The 18,218-nt window shown below is 38.1% G+C and overlaps 1 protein-coding gene across 1 annotated transcript in view; it reads left to right on the top strand.

The window, feature by feature from the left end:
* Positions 1 to 17,526, top strand: part of NSG2 (neuronal vesicle trafficking associated 2) — a 61,571-nt gene extending 44,045 nt beyond the window's left edge. Inside the window, exons 4-5 of the mRNA XM_070933957.1 lie at positions 15,734 to 15,844; positions 17,335 to 17,526. Of these exons, the coding sequence (XP_070790058.1) occupies positions 15,734 to 15,844; positions 17,335 to 17,526 (303 nt within the window). The remainder of the gene's footprint in view (positions 1 to 15,733; positions 15,845 to 17,334) is intronic.
* The last annotated feature ends 692 nt before the right edge of the window (positions 17,527 to 18,218 follow it).

Genomic DNA, 18,218 nt, shown 5'->3' with positions numbered 1-18,218 from the left:
TATTTCATTTGTATTTTGTTTTTTGAACTTGTATTTTATTTTATTTGTTAAATTTGTTAAATTGTCCAGATAATTTTTGTTTACAAGATGTTACTACAAAAATGAGGCACTGGAAAAGTTCTCTGTCCATACAATACAGTAAAAAAATCACTATATTTTTCAATAGACATTACCTGCTACCCCACTCTAAAGCTGGTACCACCACAACCCCTTATTGCTAGGAATAGTAAAGAGGCTGTCATTTTGAAAGTTCCAATGTGCATCTCAGAAGGATTTCTGGGAACAAAAATATTTCTGGATGTCTTTGTCATAAATTGATTTCCTCGAAAAATTGACCATGCAAAATAGGTCATTAGAAATGGAAGCTTTTGATGGAATGCCATCATTTCACTTGAAACTGGAGGGGTTTTCCCATCTGCTTTAGTTGTATCCATAAATGTTCTTTCCCTCAAAAAAACTTTATTAAATGTCAAAAAAGTATAAAATACAAAAAGAAAATAACCCAATTATCCTTTGAACTAGAGTAAACCATAAACTATTACAGACAGTTCTTCTATTATCATAAACAATCTAATCATCAAAATCCAAGGTTAAAATTTCATTTCTTTCAGCTTCAGACAAAAAATAAAAAATAAAAAATCCAAAGGTGTTCCAAGTAGAAAGGAAGCTAGATAAAGATTGCTTTAATCAAAACAATCAATTTCACCATCTCCATCAACTCCACTAATTTCACCATCTACTATTCCATTTTTTAAAAATATGTGAATCCTTCCATCTCCATGCATATAGAAGCCTTGTTGCTGTTATCATATATAAAAACAAAATTCCATGCTTTTTTTCAATCTGTCCATCAAATCTACAAGAAAAATCTCTGGCTTTAGTTGTACTTTCAGGCTAGCAGTGGTGATAAAAAGTGCCTTCAAATTGTTTACATTTCCAACATACTTTTGACACACCTTATACTGTACATATTCAACAATGTATCAGGTGTTAAAGGCCAGTGGTACATCATTTTGTAAGAATTCCCTTCAAAGTTATAATTCAATGTAAATTTCAATTATTTATATATTTGCACATTGATCAAGTGTTATAACCAATTTCTTGACTATTTGATTAAAAAAAACCCTTTCACACATTCGTTTTCCATATTCATTTTCAACAGTAATTTATACATCTTAGCAACTGCATTTTTGTCATTAATGTCATTAGTCATAAATCCAACTCAAAACCAGTTTTCTCATTGGTAAGAACAAAATTCTTCTTATCCAGTTTAAATCTTTCTGTTAACTGAGTATAGGCAAATCATTGACAAATGTGGTCTTCCCTTTCCAGTATCCACAAATGTTCTAACTTCTTTGATAATTTCAGCGCTGAATTGTATTTGGTGTTGCATTTAAAAATGTCCTTCAAGCTCTGGGACTTTCCATTAATGCAAAATCCCATGTTAATCGCTTGGTGAAGTGCCCTAGATGAAACATAATGCAATGTGATATCACCTATAAAAGCTGGCAGCTAGGGGACATGCTGTTATATAGGAGCTTTATTATTTAATCAGTTGCTCAATTTACAGATTTGAAAGACAAGTCAGTCCCAATTTTTCTCATCACAAACTTTCCTTTTTATAAGGTCATTTTAGAAAGGCTGCTCTGAAAAGTACTCATCAACTGAGAACACCCATTAGAAATTAAAGGATCATGTTCTTGAAATTTCCTTTTTTCTGGAAAAGCAACAATCATGTTTCTGAATCTCAACACCAGAAAATTAAGCATCCTATCTAATCCACTATTCATAGTTTATCATTAATTTTTATTTTCCCTTACATATTACACTGTTTAGCATTCAACTGCTCATGTCTTTCCAATGTAAAGATCTTCTACAGTTATGCCATTGTTAGACCTGCAGGACAGTACCAACCATGACAGGAGTGAAAATAATTGGAATACACGGAGGACGAAAACAGTGATTATAGATTCTCACAATCATACAAAACCTGAATTTTTAAAATTGTTTTCACCAGTTGAAATGGACTAGCTGTCTGAGAATTACAAGAACTGAAATCTAACACACAGGACGGAAACCAAATTAGGGAAGAAAAAGCTGTGTAACTACTTCCTAGTCATATTTATTACTGAAACTTTCAATCAATTCAGTACACTAGACAGTGTCATGCACTTCATATTACAAAGTTCTGTTTGTAGAAAAGGATATTTGTAAGCTACACTAAATGTTATTTTGACAATGGAAGACTTGGCTATAAATACCCATAACAACACATTTACAAATAAACAAGGACAAGGACACTGTCAAATCATATCTCCCAGTACCAAAATTTGATATTTAATATGAAGTGCATGACAAAATCAATTGTTTTACAAATATTGGCTTTTATAACCTTTTATAGTAAATTCTTTACTAATCAGTATTGCAATGTTTGATGTACTACAGTGATTCTTTGAGCTAACAGAATAAAACAACGTATCAATACAGGAGAATATTTGTAACTCAGGGTTGACATGAGGGATCCTTGGTGCTCTCGGAGCTTGGTTGTTTTCTTGTCGATATTTCATTATCCAAACGAATTAACGTCATCAACGCTAGATGACAGACTAGTACTGATGATGTTATCTAGTTTGGGAAATAAAACATCAGCACAAAAACAACCAAGCTCAGAGAGCACCAAGGACCTCTCAGAAAAACAATGTAGTTGTCAGATATTTCACTGGGATTTTAGGACAGAATAACAGAATAACAGTTGGGAGGAACCTTGGAGGTCTTCTAATCCAACACCAGGCTCAAGCAGGAAACCCTATATTATACCATTTCAGACAAATTGTTGTCCAATCTCTTCTTAAAAATCTCCTGTGTTGGAGCATCTACAACGCCTGGAGGCAAGTCTTTCCAGTGATTAATTGTTCTAACTGTATTGTTGGACTTTTGGTTCTGTGAATGCCCCATTCCAGAGTATTATGATGTTGGTGGTGATTTATTCATCGATAGAAGAAAACTGAATGAATGGTATCAGTATGTGTGGGATAAACAATTATGAAAAATTAAGATTAGAAAAACAGATTAATCTGAAATAGAAATTCCTTCAGGAAATAATAAGATACTTGCTATTTATTTTCCCCCCCAAACTTAATACACACACACATACACACTGTAACCTTGTGGATTTGCATTCTGGCTCAACTCTGGGGATTCATTGTGAAGCATGCAGTGAAAATGCTGGGTCTTCCTTCACAAATGGTTTAGCAGACTGGGTGGAGTTAGCTCAATTTTGTAGATTTGAATGAAGCAAGTTTTTTTTTCTTTTTGCAGTTTGCTAGGAAGCTAAGTCCTAATACAGACGTTCAATAATCAATCATTTATCTGTTATTGATAATGTGTCTTATAACTATATAATTATACATGGCTATACAATCTGAGGTTACCATAATCTGACTGACTATATTGTAAATAAAATTGCTCATATCTGCTCTGAATAGGAAGCTGGGTATGATATGGATATGATAAAATAGTGGAGATAGCTTTTTTCATGGTTACTAGGATGTTTCTGAGCAAGTGGGCAAAAGGGTTCTTTGTAGCATTATCTCCAGAACTTGTGGACTTAACCCTTTCCTGGCTAGTTAAATGTCTGGAGACAAATGTATATTTAGTTAATCTCTCTCCCTCTCCCTCCCTCCCTCCCCCCCTGGTATGTTGATGCTGGTAATTTTGAGAGAAGCAATGATCTGCCCCTATTCAATATGGCTGCGAGGGTCGGTCCTCTCACCCCTTCTGTTCAACATTTATGTAAAGCCGCTGGGTGAGATCATCCGTGGCGTTGGGGTGGAGTTCCATCAGTATGCTGATGACACTCAGCTGTACATCTCCACCCCAGGCCACCCCAACAATGCCTTTGAAGTGATGTCCCGGTGCCTGGAGGCCGTGCGGGCCTGGATGGGGAGAAACAGGCTCCGACTCAACCCTTCCAAGACCGAGTGGCTATGGCTTCCGGCATCCCGATATAGCCAGCTGGTGCCATTGCTGGTTATTGGGGGCAAATCACTGGCCCCCACGGAGAGGGCTCGCAACTTGGGCATCCTCCTGGATGCACGGCTGTCTTTAGAAGAGCATATGACGGCCGTGGCCAGAGGGGCTTTTTATCAGGTCCGCCTGATATGCCAGTTGCATCCCTTTCTGGATCGGGACTCCCTACGCACGGTCACTCAGGCACTCGTCACTTCCTGCCTGAACTACTGCAATGCTCTCTACATGGGGCTCCCCTTGGGGTGCACCCGGAGGCTCCAGTTGGCCCAGAATGCAGCCGTGCAGCGGATTATGGGAGCGACGGGGCGCTCTCATGTGACACCTCTCCTGCGCAAGCTGCACTGGCTTCCAGTGGTCTTCCGGGTGCACTTCAAGATGTTGGTGACCACCTTTAAAGTGCTCCATGGCTCAGGGCCGGGGTATCTACGAGACCGCCTTCTGCCGCCAATAGCCTCCCACCGGCCAGTTCGCTCGCACAGAGAGGGCCTCCTCAGGGTGCCGTCGGCCAGACAATGTCGGCTGGTGACCCCCAGGGGGAGAGCCTTCTCTGTGGCGGCACCTGCCCTCTGGAACGACCTACCCCCAGAGATACTCATGATACCAGACCTCCGGACTTTTCGTCTGGCCCTGAAAACACATCTATTTCATCTAGCCGGGCTGGCTTGATCCCATCCTTTCGGTTTTAATTTGAAATTGGTTTTAACTGGGTTGTTTTAAATTGAGGGCCGAAATTTTTTAATGTCTTTTAAACTGTTTTTAAAATTTTATATTTTATGTTTTATCTCGGCTGTTCACCGCCCTGAGTCCTGTTGGAGAAGAGCGGTATAAAAATCAAATCAAATCAAATAAATAAATAAATAAATAAACTGCCTTGGATTAATTTATTTTGGGAAACCATCATCCTACATCCAATTTCTACTATGTGGAGACAGTGGTGGGTTAAGAGTTGCAGAACTCTTGGACAAAACAGATTGTCCAGATCCATTGAAACTGGGATTCAGACCTGAGCATAGGACTAAACCTAATTGGTGACTTTCATTTGTGACTTGTGGCTGAACTTGGATGAAGAAAGCATGGCCATCCATCCTTGTTTTATTAGAACTTTTGCTATTTGTATAGTCCTGCTTGATTGTTTATGTGGTTGGGATTTGGAGGCCTGATATTATAATGATTCCATTCCTTCTTGGGTGCTGGAGTTCAGCTGGCTGTCAAAAGGTATGGTGAGAATGATCAGGTTGTTGGTCTTCCCTCAAGGGATGGCAGTCCTTGATCTTCTCCCCTCTCTGATTTAACATCAATTTGAAGCTTCTGGGAGAAGTTTCATTAGTTTAAGGTGAGATATTATCAATATACTGATTATATCCAGTTGTACTGAGAATCACTAACCCTATCCCAAGGAGAGCAGGTCCACAATTTGGAGGTATTCCTCAACGTATAGGTCCTGAGAATGGAAGCCAAGGCAGGAGTAGTCTTACCTAGGACAGGAAGCAATAAATATCAACCCTTTGTCATCTCCAGTATTGATTACTTTACATGGGGCTGTCTTACTTGGGACTAAAGAAATGAGCCTTCTCTGTCACAGCCTCTCTTCACCAAAAACCTTAGTTGCAGCAAAGCATAGCAGTCAATAGGCTAAGTAGACAGTCTTGATTCTGCCATACAGCACCATTGCAATGAGACTTGCACTGGATATGTTTCCAAGGACAATTCAAAGTGCTAGTTATCACCTATAAAAATTTAGTAGTTCATGGCATGGGTATTTTTGAGTTTGTCTCTCCCATGGGGTCAGAGAATGCCTACTGAAGATCTCTAACTATAAAGGCATGAGAAGAGCTATTCTCTGTGGGCACTGCCCAATTTTGGAACAGCTTGTTTCTGACCCAAGGGCAGCATTTGCTCCCATGGTTTTATGGAAGTTTGCAAAATTATGGTTGTTCTGCACGCCTTTGGGATTTGAGTAACTGTTGTACCTATTTCTAAGACTAATTGTGATGTTTAACTGTGATTATTATGTTTGTTTCCATTATATAGTATTGTATATATGCAAACGGATTTGGATGTTCTTGCACAGTATTTAGAGTCAATTGACTGAACAGGCTATAGATTAATTAAAACATTTCCCTATGGATCCTATTATGCTCACTCCATGTCCTCCAGGAGGGAGAAGAAACTGAATAACGGAATAATGGAATATTTTAACATGAAACCTGTCACATCTAAGTTGTGCATGAGCCAAGCAAGTTTTCCGTAGAACATTTAAAAAAAAAAAAGCTGCTACCATTTTGGTCCCATTAACCTTCTTCTATGTAAACCTCCCACCCAAGTGTAAAACATTTATCACTTCAGTGCATCTGCTTAGAAAGAAAGCATTTTATAACTCACCCAGTGCTTATTAAGCATACAGTAATTGTTATTCCCTCACTGGAAATTTAGGAGTTGGCAATGAAATATGTCTCCTAACTACAACCTGGCTCCACAAACACTTAAAGCATCAAATCCATTAGGATCCAAACAAGCTCCAGAAACGATATCATGGCCAGTCTAACTGAGCCAGCTGCTTAATTTAATTATTTGACAAATTACTTGGAAACATGATGTACTTGTTTGTTCTGTCATCTCATTGCTCTCCCAGAGTAGCAGGGCAGGCAGAATTAATGGCAGAGATATCATCTGAAAAGGCAGGCTTTGTGGTGACGATGTGTAAAGCAAACCGGGCAATGGTGACATCAGAGGTTCCCAAAAGAAAAAAAAAATGTTGGAAGAGACATGAAAAACATTTTCTGAAGAATAAGAGTCTTAATTTAATTCTAGTCATGTTGTGCTTTTATTAAAGAAACGTCAACCATTTGTTCCCACTGTCCTAAATGTTATGCACAACCTATTTTGAAATAATACTGTGTTTTCCCGAAAATAAGACCCTGTCTTATATTTTTTTGAACCCTGAAATAAGCGCTTGGCTTATTGCCATGCGCCCAAAAGCCCGATTGGGCTTATTATCAGGGGATGTCTTATTTTGGGGGAAACAGGGTATTTTAATATTTTCTAGTCTAAGGATGATAAAACTTTCCAAATAGTGGCTGGATCTCTCCCTGGAATGTGTAGAGCTGTTCTCTCCAGTTGCACCGAACTCTAATTCTATGCTCCATGTATTGTGGCTGTTAGAGCAGGGAGTGCCAAACTTGGCAACTTTAAGACTTGTGGACTTCAACTCCCAGAATTCCTCAGCCATCCATACTTGTTTTTAAGCATAGGAAAACTGGCTTATCCTGATGTAGGGAAAATATTACTTATAGTAGAATGGGGCCATCATTCTTCCAAAGTAAGATTATGATGGGATGGGTGATAGTGAAAGGGGAAGAACTGTAAAATTACAAGAAACTGTAAAAAAATGTTTTTATTTATTTATTTATTAGGTTTACATCAGTGGTGGGTTTCAAATTTTTTTACTACCGGTTCTGGGGGTTTTTCTTGGTGGGCGTGGCATGGATTGATGGGCATAGCTTGGTGGGGGTGGCAGGGAAAGAATACTGTAAAATCTCCATTCCCTCTTCACTCCAGGGGAAGGTTAATACAAAATCCCCATTTCCTCCTCAGCTGGGACTCGGGAGGCAGAGAATAGATGGGGGCAGGGCCAGTCAGAGGAGGTATTTACCAGTTCTCCAAACTACTCAAAATTTCCACTAACGGTTCTCCAGAACTGGTAAGAACCTGCTGAAACCCACCTCTGGTTTACATGCAGCCCATCCCCATCTAGATGCAACATAAAGATTCATCCTTCATATTATAGAGACCTACAGGATATATCTTGCTTGTCTCTTCTGCCAAACCTTCTCGGCAGCTGTATATGAAATTTCAGCCTAATACTGAATCCTCCAATTTGTCCAAATGGGAAATTCATTAAATTTATGCATTCATTACTTGGCTTCAAATAGAGCCAAAGTGTTTGTCTAATATTGTCAAGCTTTCCTACATGCCTCCGTCTTCTATTTTTAAACTTTATCTTTGTGAGAGGCACTCTCAATAGATGATTCATCTCTATAAAGCATGGATATTCAATTATTCTTACAAGCATTAAAAATGCTTCCTGAGTTTTCTAAAACCAGTGGCGATATTAAGAAACACTGTGAAGTATATTTCTAATGCTTCTTATTTTAATGAAAGTTGCTGTGGACAAACCTCTGTAAGGTCATCAATGGAAAAGAGGAGAAATGGGCCTGGAAGATGTAATCCCTCTTGGAGAACCACGTTTCCAAAGCACCTTGATGCCATTCCCCTTTCCTACTTCCTTCCGTCTCTACAGGTTGCACTTGCATGCACATAACAAATAATACTGACTATATGGGTTGATTCTGAATCAGTTCTGAACTAAAATAAGGTTATTTGAACTGCCCAGATCAAGCCCAGGTAAGCTATATGTCTTTGTTCATTAGTCAGGATCATTCAATGAGTAGATCAAGTCATGGAGTTATGATAACAGTAAGTTAAAAGGAATTAAATATGTGGCTTCCACTTTCAATTACACATTTATTTTATCATGCAGTTGAGTCTAAGAGGAAAAAAATTAGAACATGAAATTCCATGTAAACACGAGATATCTGGTTTTAAGAAGAATGAGAAATAATGTTTCCACATGAAGGCATTAGAATTCAAGTAGCATATGAGATATGATAAAAATAAGAGGGGCATTAGGAAAAATGAAAGTGCTGAAACATAAATTATTATAAAAAACAAATTCTCCTCCCACTGTGGATTAAGGAACTTTTATGGAAGGTTCCTTCTGGACAACTATTTAGATAGTTCATTTTTCTGATTATGTATTATTTCAATAATAATCAAGTTTTGCATTTTCAAGAGAATTTGGAAAATGGTAACTTATGCTTATTATTCTCATTTTTCCCTTCAGTCTCTAAAGGGCTTGATTTCTTTACTATACTGGGTTTTTGTCAACTTTACTATTCTTTAAAAGAATCCATTAAATTACTTGATTTATAATAATAGTTGCAAACTTGAAACATAGCTTTAAAATTGGAGGCTTTGATGACCATAATCTGTTTCTCATAATGAGAAATTTCAAGCTAGTTCAAATGTTAATTGCAGGTAACTGGGTATAGACATGAATAAGTATTTATTTTGCTGGCTTTGAATTTTGTATTGGCTGAGAGAGTCAAAGAGATTGCAACCTGGTGATGGAAGACCAAAGCAAAGTGAACTAAAAAACAGGCTGGAAGTTAATACATAGTACATCAGGGGAAGGAAGAGCTTGAATCGAGAATGCCACTAAATACACACGTTCTTAGGATAGTTTTAACTTCTGTACTGCTGGTTCTTCTTTTCATCTGATTGATTTATTGTTTATATTTTTTAGAATATTTTAGTATATGCTTTAGCTTACCATTATGGTTGCTTGAATTGTACTGTCAACCACTTTGGATTTTTTTTTAAACAAGAAGAGGCATCTAAATGTTTACACAAAACAAACGGAAGTGGTTTCAATTTTGTAGGTTGTGGTGGAAGTATCTAAAAGGAGATAGCAGTAGGGTTGGGTGATAGAATGATTAGTATGACAAACCTCCTGAATATCACAAGATACAGAACCAATCTAGCTACTAGTGATCTGAAAGGATACTTTGCTTCTACAGAATTTGCATGAGATACCCCTTTGAATCCCTGATAAAAACAAAGCAATGGTCCCCTATATTTTTTTTCCATTGTGTGACACAGCAGCATTGCTTAACAACTTTTACAAATGAGAAGCATCTGATTGAGGCAGATCAGCACTGTTTCAGCACTTCGTTAGGACAGAACTGTTTGTCAAGGCATAAATATCTTTCTCAACTCAAAGGTGCTTTTTCAAAACGACCGAAGAGCTCTTGGATGAGAAGCGAAATGTCTTCAAAGAAAAATCAGAAAGTCCAGTTGCCTTTTGAAAAAGCACCTTTGAGACGACGATGACCTGGATGATTGAGAATTTCCATAGATATCTTTCTCAGCTCTCTTGATGATTTTTCCATCATTGAGACAGGGGAGCTCAATCCTAGGATTACTTGAGGGAGATTGCAGTAAGTCTGCCTTAGTTTACAAAGCAAAAATATTGGAGGCTCTTTAAAAAAGAACAGTGATGCTTTGGCCTTAAAATAGATTGGCTGCCCTTGGACAGAGGTGTATCTAGGCAGCTTTCCAGTTTTTTAAAGATTTTATGGAAGAAGAAGGACATACTATCATATCTTCAGCTGTGAAACTCAAGTAATGTTCTGTTTCCAGTCATACTGTCTTTCTAGGTTCCACGCTAGAGTAGAATAACAGAAGGGACCTTGGAGATCTAGTCCAATCCCCTGCTTAGATAGGAAACTCCATACCATTTCAGACAAATGGATATCCAATGTCTTCTTTAAAACGTCCAGTGTTGGAACATTTACAACTTCTAGAGGCAAGTTGTTCCACTGATTAATTCTTCTAACTGTCAGGAAATTTCTCCTTAGTTCTAGGTTGCTTCTCTCCTTGATTAGTTTCCATCCATTGCTTCTTATCCTGTCTTCAGGTACTTTGGAGAATAGGTTGACCCCCTCTTCTTTGTGGCAACCCCTCAGATATTGGAACACATGTTTTACTGAGGTTTTACTGAGTACTTGATATATTATAGCAAACAAACTTTTTGTTGTTCCTAATAAAAATGGTTATCGGTTTTGTCTCAACAGATATTTGCAAATTGGCTTTCTTTTTGTTGTGCCCAAAATCTGGCTCATTTAAAGCAATCAAATCACTTTGAAGATATGACATAATTTTATTTCCATGCAAATCAATAAGTAGTATATTGTGGACTCCCAGCAAAGCATTGACACTTTTCTGAAGATCCATGAGCCAAGGCAAAATAAGAGTTTAGCTACCTTTGGTCCACTACATTACAAGAGCAAGAAAAAGAAAAAGGCAAACACAGCATGATGTTGGAATATTTTAGATAAACAAATCTTTGTGACCTTATTATTTATCCCTTCCTACCTCAGCATGCTAGCCCTACTATCTTAGAAATATAGTCAGTGAATAGAAACAATTTTATTATTACTACAAGAATTAAATAACTGTAACACCACATAATTAATTAATTTGAGGATGGATATAAAAATAGATGATAATGGGAAGGGGTTTAATATAGAATAGAAGGGAAAATGGAATTTGGTTAAAATAAGAGGTGAAAATGAAGGGTAATATTGGTAAAAAATAGATGAAAATAAATATTATGGCAAAAAGGAGGTATAGAAATTGTAATTTTAGTTGAAAGGACTAAAAATTGTTTAAATTTGTTAACCGGCCAAATACTCTGTTCAGCAAAAATACATTGTATGTTTGTGTGTGTGTTTGTGTAAAAAATAAAAAAAAACTTTACAAAAAAAAGAAGAAACAATTTGGTTTACTGGACCACAGGTTCCTGACTGATTTACCTTGACAAGGACACTATAAGGAGTTGATATGTATTGGGGAGGGGTATTTCATAAGTTTAGTAATGAATTCAGTATACTTGTATATTGGAGTGCATACCATTATATTTACATTTATCTTTTGCCGCTACATTTTCTTGAAGATAAACAATATATTTTAGAAATGAAAATAATAACACACTCTGCGTTGAAGATATGCATGCCCCACCAGTTGCCCCAATTATAATGCATTTTTAAAAATGAAAAAAGAGGGAGCAGGATGCAACGAGCATCACTGTTTATGGCTTCTTCAAATCAGGTACTGAGGCTGGATCTATTTTCTGCTTCCTCCCTCCTGCCTTCGTCTCCTATTCTCTGGGTGTTAATTGAACAAGCGGGCTAAGGCAGCATCAATATACTCAAAATCAGCCAGCATTTATACTTAGAGTGCATCGCAGCCAATAACATCTTTGTCATTTTCATCCAGAAAGTCATGTTTTCACCTTGAGCTGTTCCCAGATCAATCTCAGTGGGAAACTATGTTATTTTGACCCTTGGCTTCATAGGTGTTATTGTGTTCTTATTGCCAGATGGAAACACACTTGGTGATATTTAGCATTGCATATTTTATGTTTTTCTGCCTAGAGATATTAGATTCCAGTCCAAATTAGCTTGTTTACGTTGTATATGCTAGAAATTCATAGTTTCAGATGTTAATATTTATTGTTATTATTGTGGTTGGTCACATAGTCAGCCAGATGTTCAGACTGAATCTTTGTTTTCTTTTGCCATAGTCATTCAATTTTTATTTGCAGATCTTTGTATTTTGTGATTTTCTCCAGTTCTTTCTCTTCTATTCTGCTGACTTCAAGTACTGCACTACCCAGACATGTTTTTCTTTCTTATCAACAATTGTTAAGTCTGGGGTGTTGTGGTAGGTGCTTGTCTGTTTGAATTCTAAAGTCCCAGAATGCTTTAGCTTCTTCATTTTCTATTACTTTGTCTATTTTGTGATTCTACCAGTTCTTGCTTGCAGGCAAGTGATGTTTCTTGCAGATATTCCAATACACTATTGTTGCTACTTTGCTATGCAGTTGTTTCTGATGAGCCTGTGTCATTTTTTGCAGCAGCTAATTAGGTGATCCACTGCAGTGGTGAAATCCAAATTTTTTTACTACCTGTTCTGTGGGCGTGGCTTGGTGGGCATGGTGTGGCTTGGTAGGTGTGGCAGGGGAAGGATACTGCAAAATCTCCATTCCCACCCCACTCCAAGGGAAGGATACTGCAAAATCCCCATTCCGTCCCCACTCCTGGGGGAAGGATATTGCAAAATCTCTATTCCCACCCTACTCTGGGGCCAGCCAGAGGTGGTATTTGCCAGGTCTCCAAACTATTCAAAATTTCTGCTACTGGTTCTCCAAACTACTCAAACTTTCTGCTACCAGTTCTCCAGAACCTGTCAGAACCTGCTGGATTTCACCCCTGATCCACTGTTTCTTCAGCTTCTTTTGTTGTCTGTGCTGTCTTCTCAATTTTGGCTTATATGCATTTCTTCAAGAATTGATTTTGTTGAAAATTAGCCCCTCTATCTCTTTTTTCAACTTTCCATGCCCAGGTCTTCTTGTTTTTTCGCCTTACCTGCTAGTTTTGTATGATGTGCTGTCCATGTAATACTTGATTTTGCCATATCTCTTTTCTGTTTTCTATTTGATCTTTCTTGTAGGCTATTTTTTTTTTGCTATTCGATTATTATCTCTTCACAACAATGTGAATTCACAGCTGCAAGTTCTTTAGCTGGTGTCGGTCTTCATATTCATTCTTCTTCAGGGGTGCTATTCAACAGGTTCTGACAGCGGAATAGCGGAAATTTTGAGTAGTTTGGAGAACCGGCAAATACCACCTCTGATTGGCCCCAAAGTGGGGTGGGAATGGAGATTTTGCAATATCCTTCCCCCAGGAGTGGGGAGAGAATGGGGATTTTGCAGTATCCTTCCCCTGGGGTAGGGTGAGAATGGAGATTTTGCAGTATCCTTCCCCTGCCACACCCACCAAGCCACACCATGCCCATCAAGCCACACCCATGGAACTGGTAGTAAAAAAATTTGAATTCCACCACTGTTCTTCTTCCCCAAGAACTCAGAATGCTGTAATGTATCAGTATAGTATATACTGTTGTTTGGTTTTTTCCAGCTGACAGATGGAAATGTCAATACACAGATTTTCTAAGTGCTGTACAATATTTTTTGGTCTGGCACCCAGTGTGCTGATAATCCCTGGGACTGCCATAGCTGGTTTGTGCCATAATCTTTTAATTTCAGTTTTTTGGATCTTGATACTTTGTGATGCTCTCAGATTCTTTGTCTTCTATTCTATTATCTCCAATTCTTTATCTTCTATTCCACTATCTACTCTTCTATCTACTATGTATTTATCCACATTTTTTTTCCTTTCAACCACAGTTATATCTGGTGTGTTATGAGTCAAGATGTTAATCAGTCTATATTCAGAATTCCACAAAATTTAATCTGCTCATTTTCAACTACTTTTTCAACTACATGTTCCTACTAATTCATTACTGGTACATAATAATGTTTACAGATTTTGCAGTGAATCATTTTGGTGACTGTGTTATGTCATTGTTTATAATCAGTTTGCATGACCATCTCTCACAAGATAAATATATGATATTATATTTCATCTGCTTCTTTGCACAAAGTGCACTTTGAATTATTTGATGATTTTTCAATTCTCGTCTTCATTGTATTAGTTCAAATACCTTGCTCTTGTGCAACAAAAATGAAATCTTCACTTTCTTTTTTTAATGTTCCAGTTGTAAACCACTGCCAGGTTTTACCTTTATCCACCTTCCACATGATCATTTGTAAAAATTGACCATGCAATCCTTTTCCTTGCCAACTTTTTGTTTATGTTTTTATTACATTTTTTCAATATTCACTTGTTGCTTTAATATTTCTCATTTTTAACTTGCATCAATGCTTGTTCTTGACTGTCTTTTACATAACAAATCAATGCACACTTTTCTTCTTCAACAATTTGTCTGACTTGAAGGAAACTTCTTCCTCCATTTCTTTGGGGCAGGTATAATCCATCGATATCACTACAGAGATGTAATGCATAGTGAATGGTGATCAGTTTTCTTGTTTTGGTCTAAACTGTCTAGTTCAGTCCAGTTAATAATTCTAGCAGTGTATCATATCATAAGTATGACCCAGGTATTGATAGCATTACTAACTTTTGTGCTTGGTAATATTCTCACTCCTTGGATGTCTTGTTTATTAATCACACTTTTAACTTATCTATGCTTGATGTTATTCAACTGTATACTTGTAGGCTTCATCCTAATGGTTCTTGATAGTTTGGCCATTTGGCATTTCAATAACATTACTGTTTGTGATTTTATCCTGATTTATTGCTACAGAGGCAATAAATTTCCCTAGGCCAAATTCCATTTCTAAATCTGTGCTAAAAATTTGTATAGACTTTGTCAATGATTGGACTTCAATTTCTGATTTTCTATAAAGCTTTAGACCGTGGGCGTCAAACTTGCTGCGTCAGGTTGCCGCCACATGACATTTTGCAATATTTTCCCCTTCGCGGAGCTGGGGTGGGCATGGCCTGTGTGTGACACACCCGGCCCGTGGGCTACCAGTTGGACACCCCTGCTTTAGATGTTGATGTTGATGATTTAGTTTTATCACAATTATCTCTCTGTCTCTGTGATCTCTTATCTCTATTTCATCTATAATCTATCTATTATCTATCTTACATGTATATATGTAGGTATGTAACTCAAGGCAGCAGAGACACCAAATATTCTTGCTTTCTATTTTCTTTGCAACAGCATCCCTGTTAGATGGGTTGGGTGAGGTTGAGAGAATTGCTGGCTTAAAGTCACCCAGTGGCTTTTATGCCTAAAGCAGGCCTAGAAATCAGGCCTCCTGATTTCAAGGCCAGCACCTTAACCACTATATCAAACTAATATCTCTAATATCATTTCATGAACGCTTGCTGCAGTTTGTTCTAGTTTAGCTTGCTGTCTTTGATATAGCTCCTCCAAAGTTATTAATTTGCTTTCCTAGTGTTAATATACCCTTTTAGAAAATATACCAGTATTCATTTTAATATCTGTGATGATGGGAGTTAAGTGCTGCATGTTGTGCTAAAAAACAACCGCAGCCACAAATCTGTTAAACTGACTATAAATACACATGATTTCCTAGGGAGCTAACATTCATGACAAGAGATTAATTTAATTGTTAATTGTTTTGCAGGTCACTATTCTCATAAGCCTGGCTCTTGCATTCCTTGCCTGCATAGTCTTTCTTGTGGTATACAAAGCATTTACCTACGACCACAGTTGCCCAGATGGATTTGTTTATAAGGTAAGAAGCCTGGGATGAATGAACTGTCTCAGCTAGTGATAGAATCTAGTTCGCTGCATGACTACAATTTAATCCTACCATTCTCTGTCAGGACTGAAGATATAATTTGTCAACAACATGCTGAAAAGTGGTTAGTGCTTTAGGAAATAAAGGTCTGCAATACCCTCCAACAGCCTCAATTATTCTGAATCTGACAGGTATAAATCTTCAAGCAGACCTCAGCCAGCTACCCCCATTTATTTTTGAACAGGCTGACAAAAACTAGGTTTTTGACTCAGCTTAGTCTCAGCACCAGATTAAAAATGTAAGAGGCATACAGTTACGCACTATGCATTTTTAAAGTTTTGGGACATCTTTATTGATCCTCAGTTTATTGTCACAGAATAAAGGGAGAAATAGGAGTAGGAGTAATAAAACCGAGGAAAAATTACCTACTGGCAAGCATGATTCACTGTCTTGTTGAATTTCAAGTCTATGTCTTTACATCTAAGGACAATATTCTTTTCATTAGCTTATACCAGTGACAGCGAACCTATGGCATGCATGCTGGAAGTGGCATGCAGAGCCATCTCTCCGGGCACGCAAGCTGTTGCCCGTTGCTCTTCCGGGTTCCAGCGTGCTGGCCAGCTGGTCTTCATGTGCGCGAGAGCACCAGAAACCAGAACAGCAGCTGCCCAATGCGCATGTGAGCGCCGGAAAGATGATGTTCCTGTTTCTGTCCCACACATGTGCACTGGCCAGCTGGTCTTCACATGCACATGCACGCCAGAAAATGGAAGACTAGGTGGCTGGTGCACATGCATGCACCGGAAACCAGAAGAGCAGCCGTCCGGCATGCACATGTGCACTGGGCGGTTGCTCTTCCAGTTTCTGGCACTTCCGCACACTTGAAGACCAGCTGGTCAGCCTGCCGGAACCCAGAAGAGCAAAGGGCAATGGCTCACATGTCCAGACAGATGGCTCTGTGTGCCACTTCTGGCTTGCATGCCAAAAAGGTTTGCCAATGCTGGCCTATACCCTACAAAGAGAACATATGTACTTGTAGTTCTGCTGAGATTTGCAGGACTATCCTAAGAACAAATTGCATCCAGGAAATAAATGTTTCTTTTGAGTCAAAGTCAACTGCTGGTGATTTTTGCTCCATGGACAGATCCATGCAGTTATTTTGGCAACAATGCAGAATGGTATCCCATTGCTCTTTTGTTCTTTTGTTCTTTTTCTATTTCTTATTTTCTATAGTCTGAACTACAGTCCTGGGATTTTACCCATTCAAGTAATAGCCAGACCCAATTCTACATTTAGCTTTTTGAGATCAACCAATAGTCAACTGCCATGGAGCTGGGTTTGGTAGCTAGAATTGCACTCAAAATATTTAAACTTTTGCAAGGGGTTCAGGGTGAGTTAAATTGATGGCAAGTAGATCATTAAATAAAAAGGTGTTTTTGTTTAATTGGTATTCATGGTACCTGTTTTTTTCCCTTAATCTCCAGCATAAGAGGTGCATTCCCGCTTCTCTCGATGCTTACTATTCAGCTCAGGATTCCAACTCCCGGGGCAGATTCTACACCGTCATCAGCCACTACAGCATGGCTAAGCAAACCAGCTCGCGGTCTGTATCTCCCTGGCTTTCGTCAGGATCGGTAAATCATGAAAATAAGGCCGCTAAAACAGAAGGCCATTAAAGCCTTGCGATGGCCTGGGGATGGAGGGAGTGGGAAAACCACATCATGTCTCTAAATCATTGCTCTAGTTCACAGAGGGCGCCTTGCTAATCGGTGTGATGAGAATACACTAACTCCAAGTGCAGGTGTCATCTTAATGGATAGTTTTCTCTCTTTCATTCATTCTCCCCTTCCCCTTTAGTGCATTGTTCTCGTTAATTTGTAACTAAGTCAGGATCTTGTACAAAGGCATGTTAGGTGTTGACTATATCTCACAATGTACAAATATTTTTAAAACCATTGCTAAGTATTTGTTAAGAAAATAAAAATGAAACAAAAAAAGCAAACCCAGAAAACATTGACAAGAAGGTAAAAGAAACAGTAAACATAATTTATTAGGCCTTTCTTGGCTGAGAAAACAGCCTTGAAACTTGGCAAACAAAGGTGGGGAATTTGTTTATCACAATGTGACATGAAAGGAAAGTTCAGATCGATGGAGGAACTTTATAGTGCACAACCATCATATACAAATAAAATACATAATTGTTTGGGCAAAAATCCATCTCAAAGAGTTTTCAAGGGATGGTGATGTTATATGGATGCTTTTAAAGCAATTTAGCACCACTGGTGCTCCAATGTGCATTATTCTGTCCTTAACATTAAAATGAATGGGAAAGCCCTTACATACAAGGAAATTCCTGTCTCTTTACCAA

The sequence above is a fragment of the Pituophis catenifer genome, unplaced genomic scaffold (assembly GCF_029215685.1).
Source record: "Pituophis catenifer annectens isolate HBS135680 unplaced genomic scaffold, rPitCat1.0.hap2 SCAF_2, whole genome shotgun sequence".
NCBI lineage: Eukaryota > Metazoa > Chordata > Lepidosauria > Squamata > Colubridae > Pituophis > Pituophis catenifer.
This window is presented reverse-complemented; position numbering and strand designations above follow the sequence as displayed.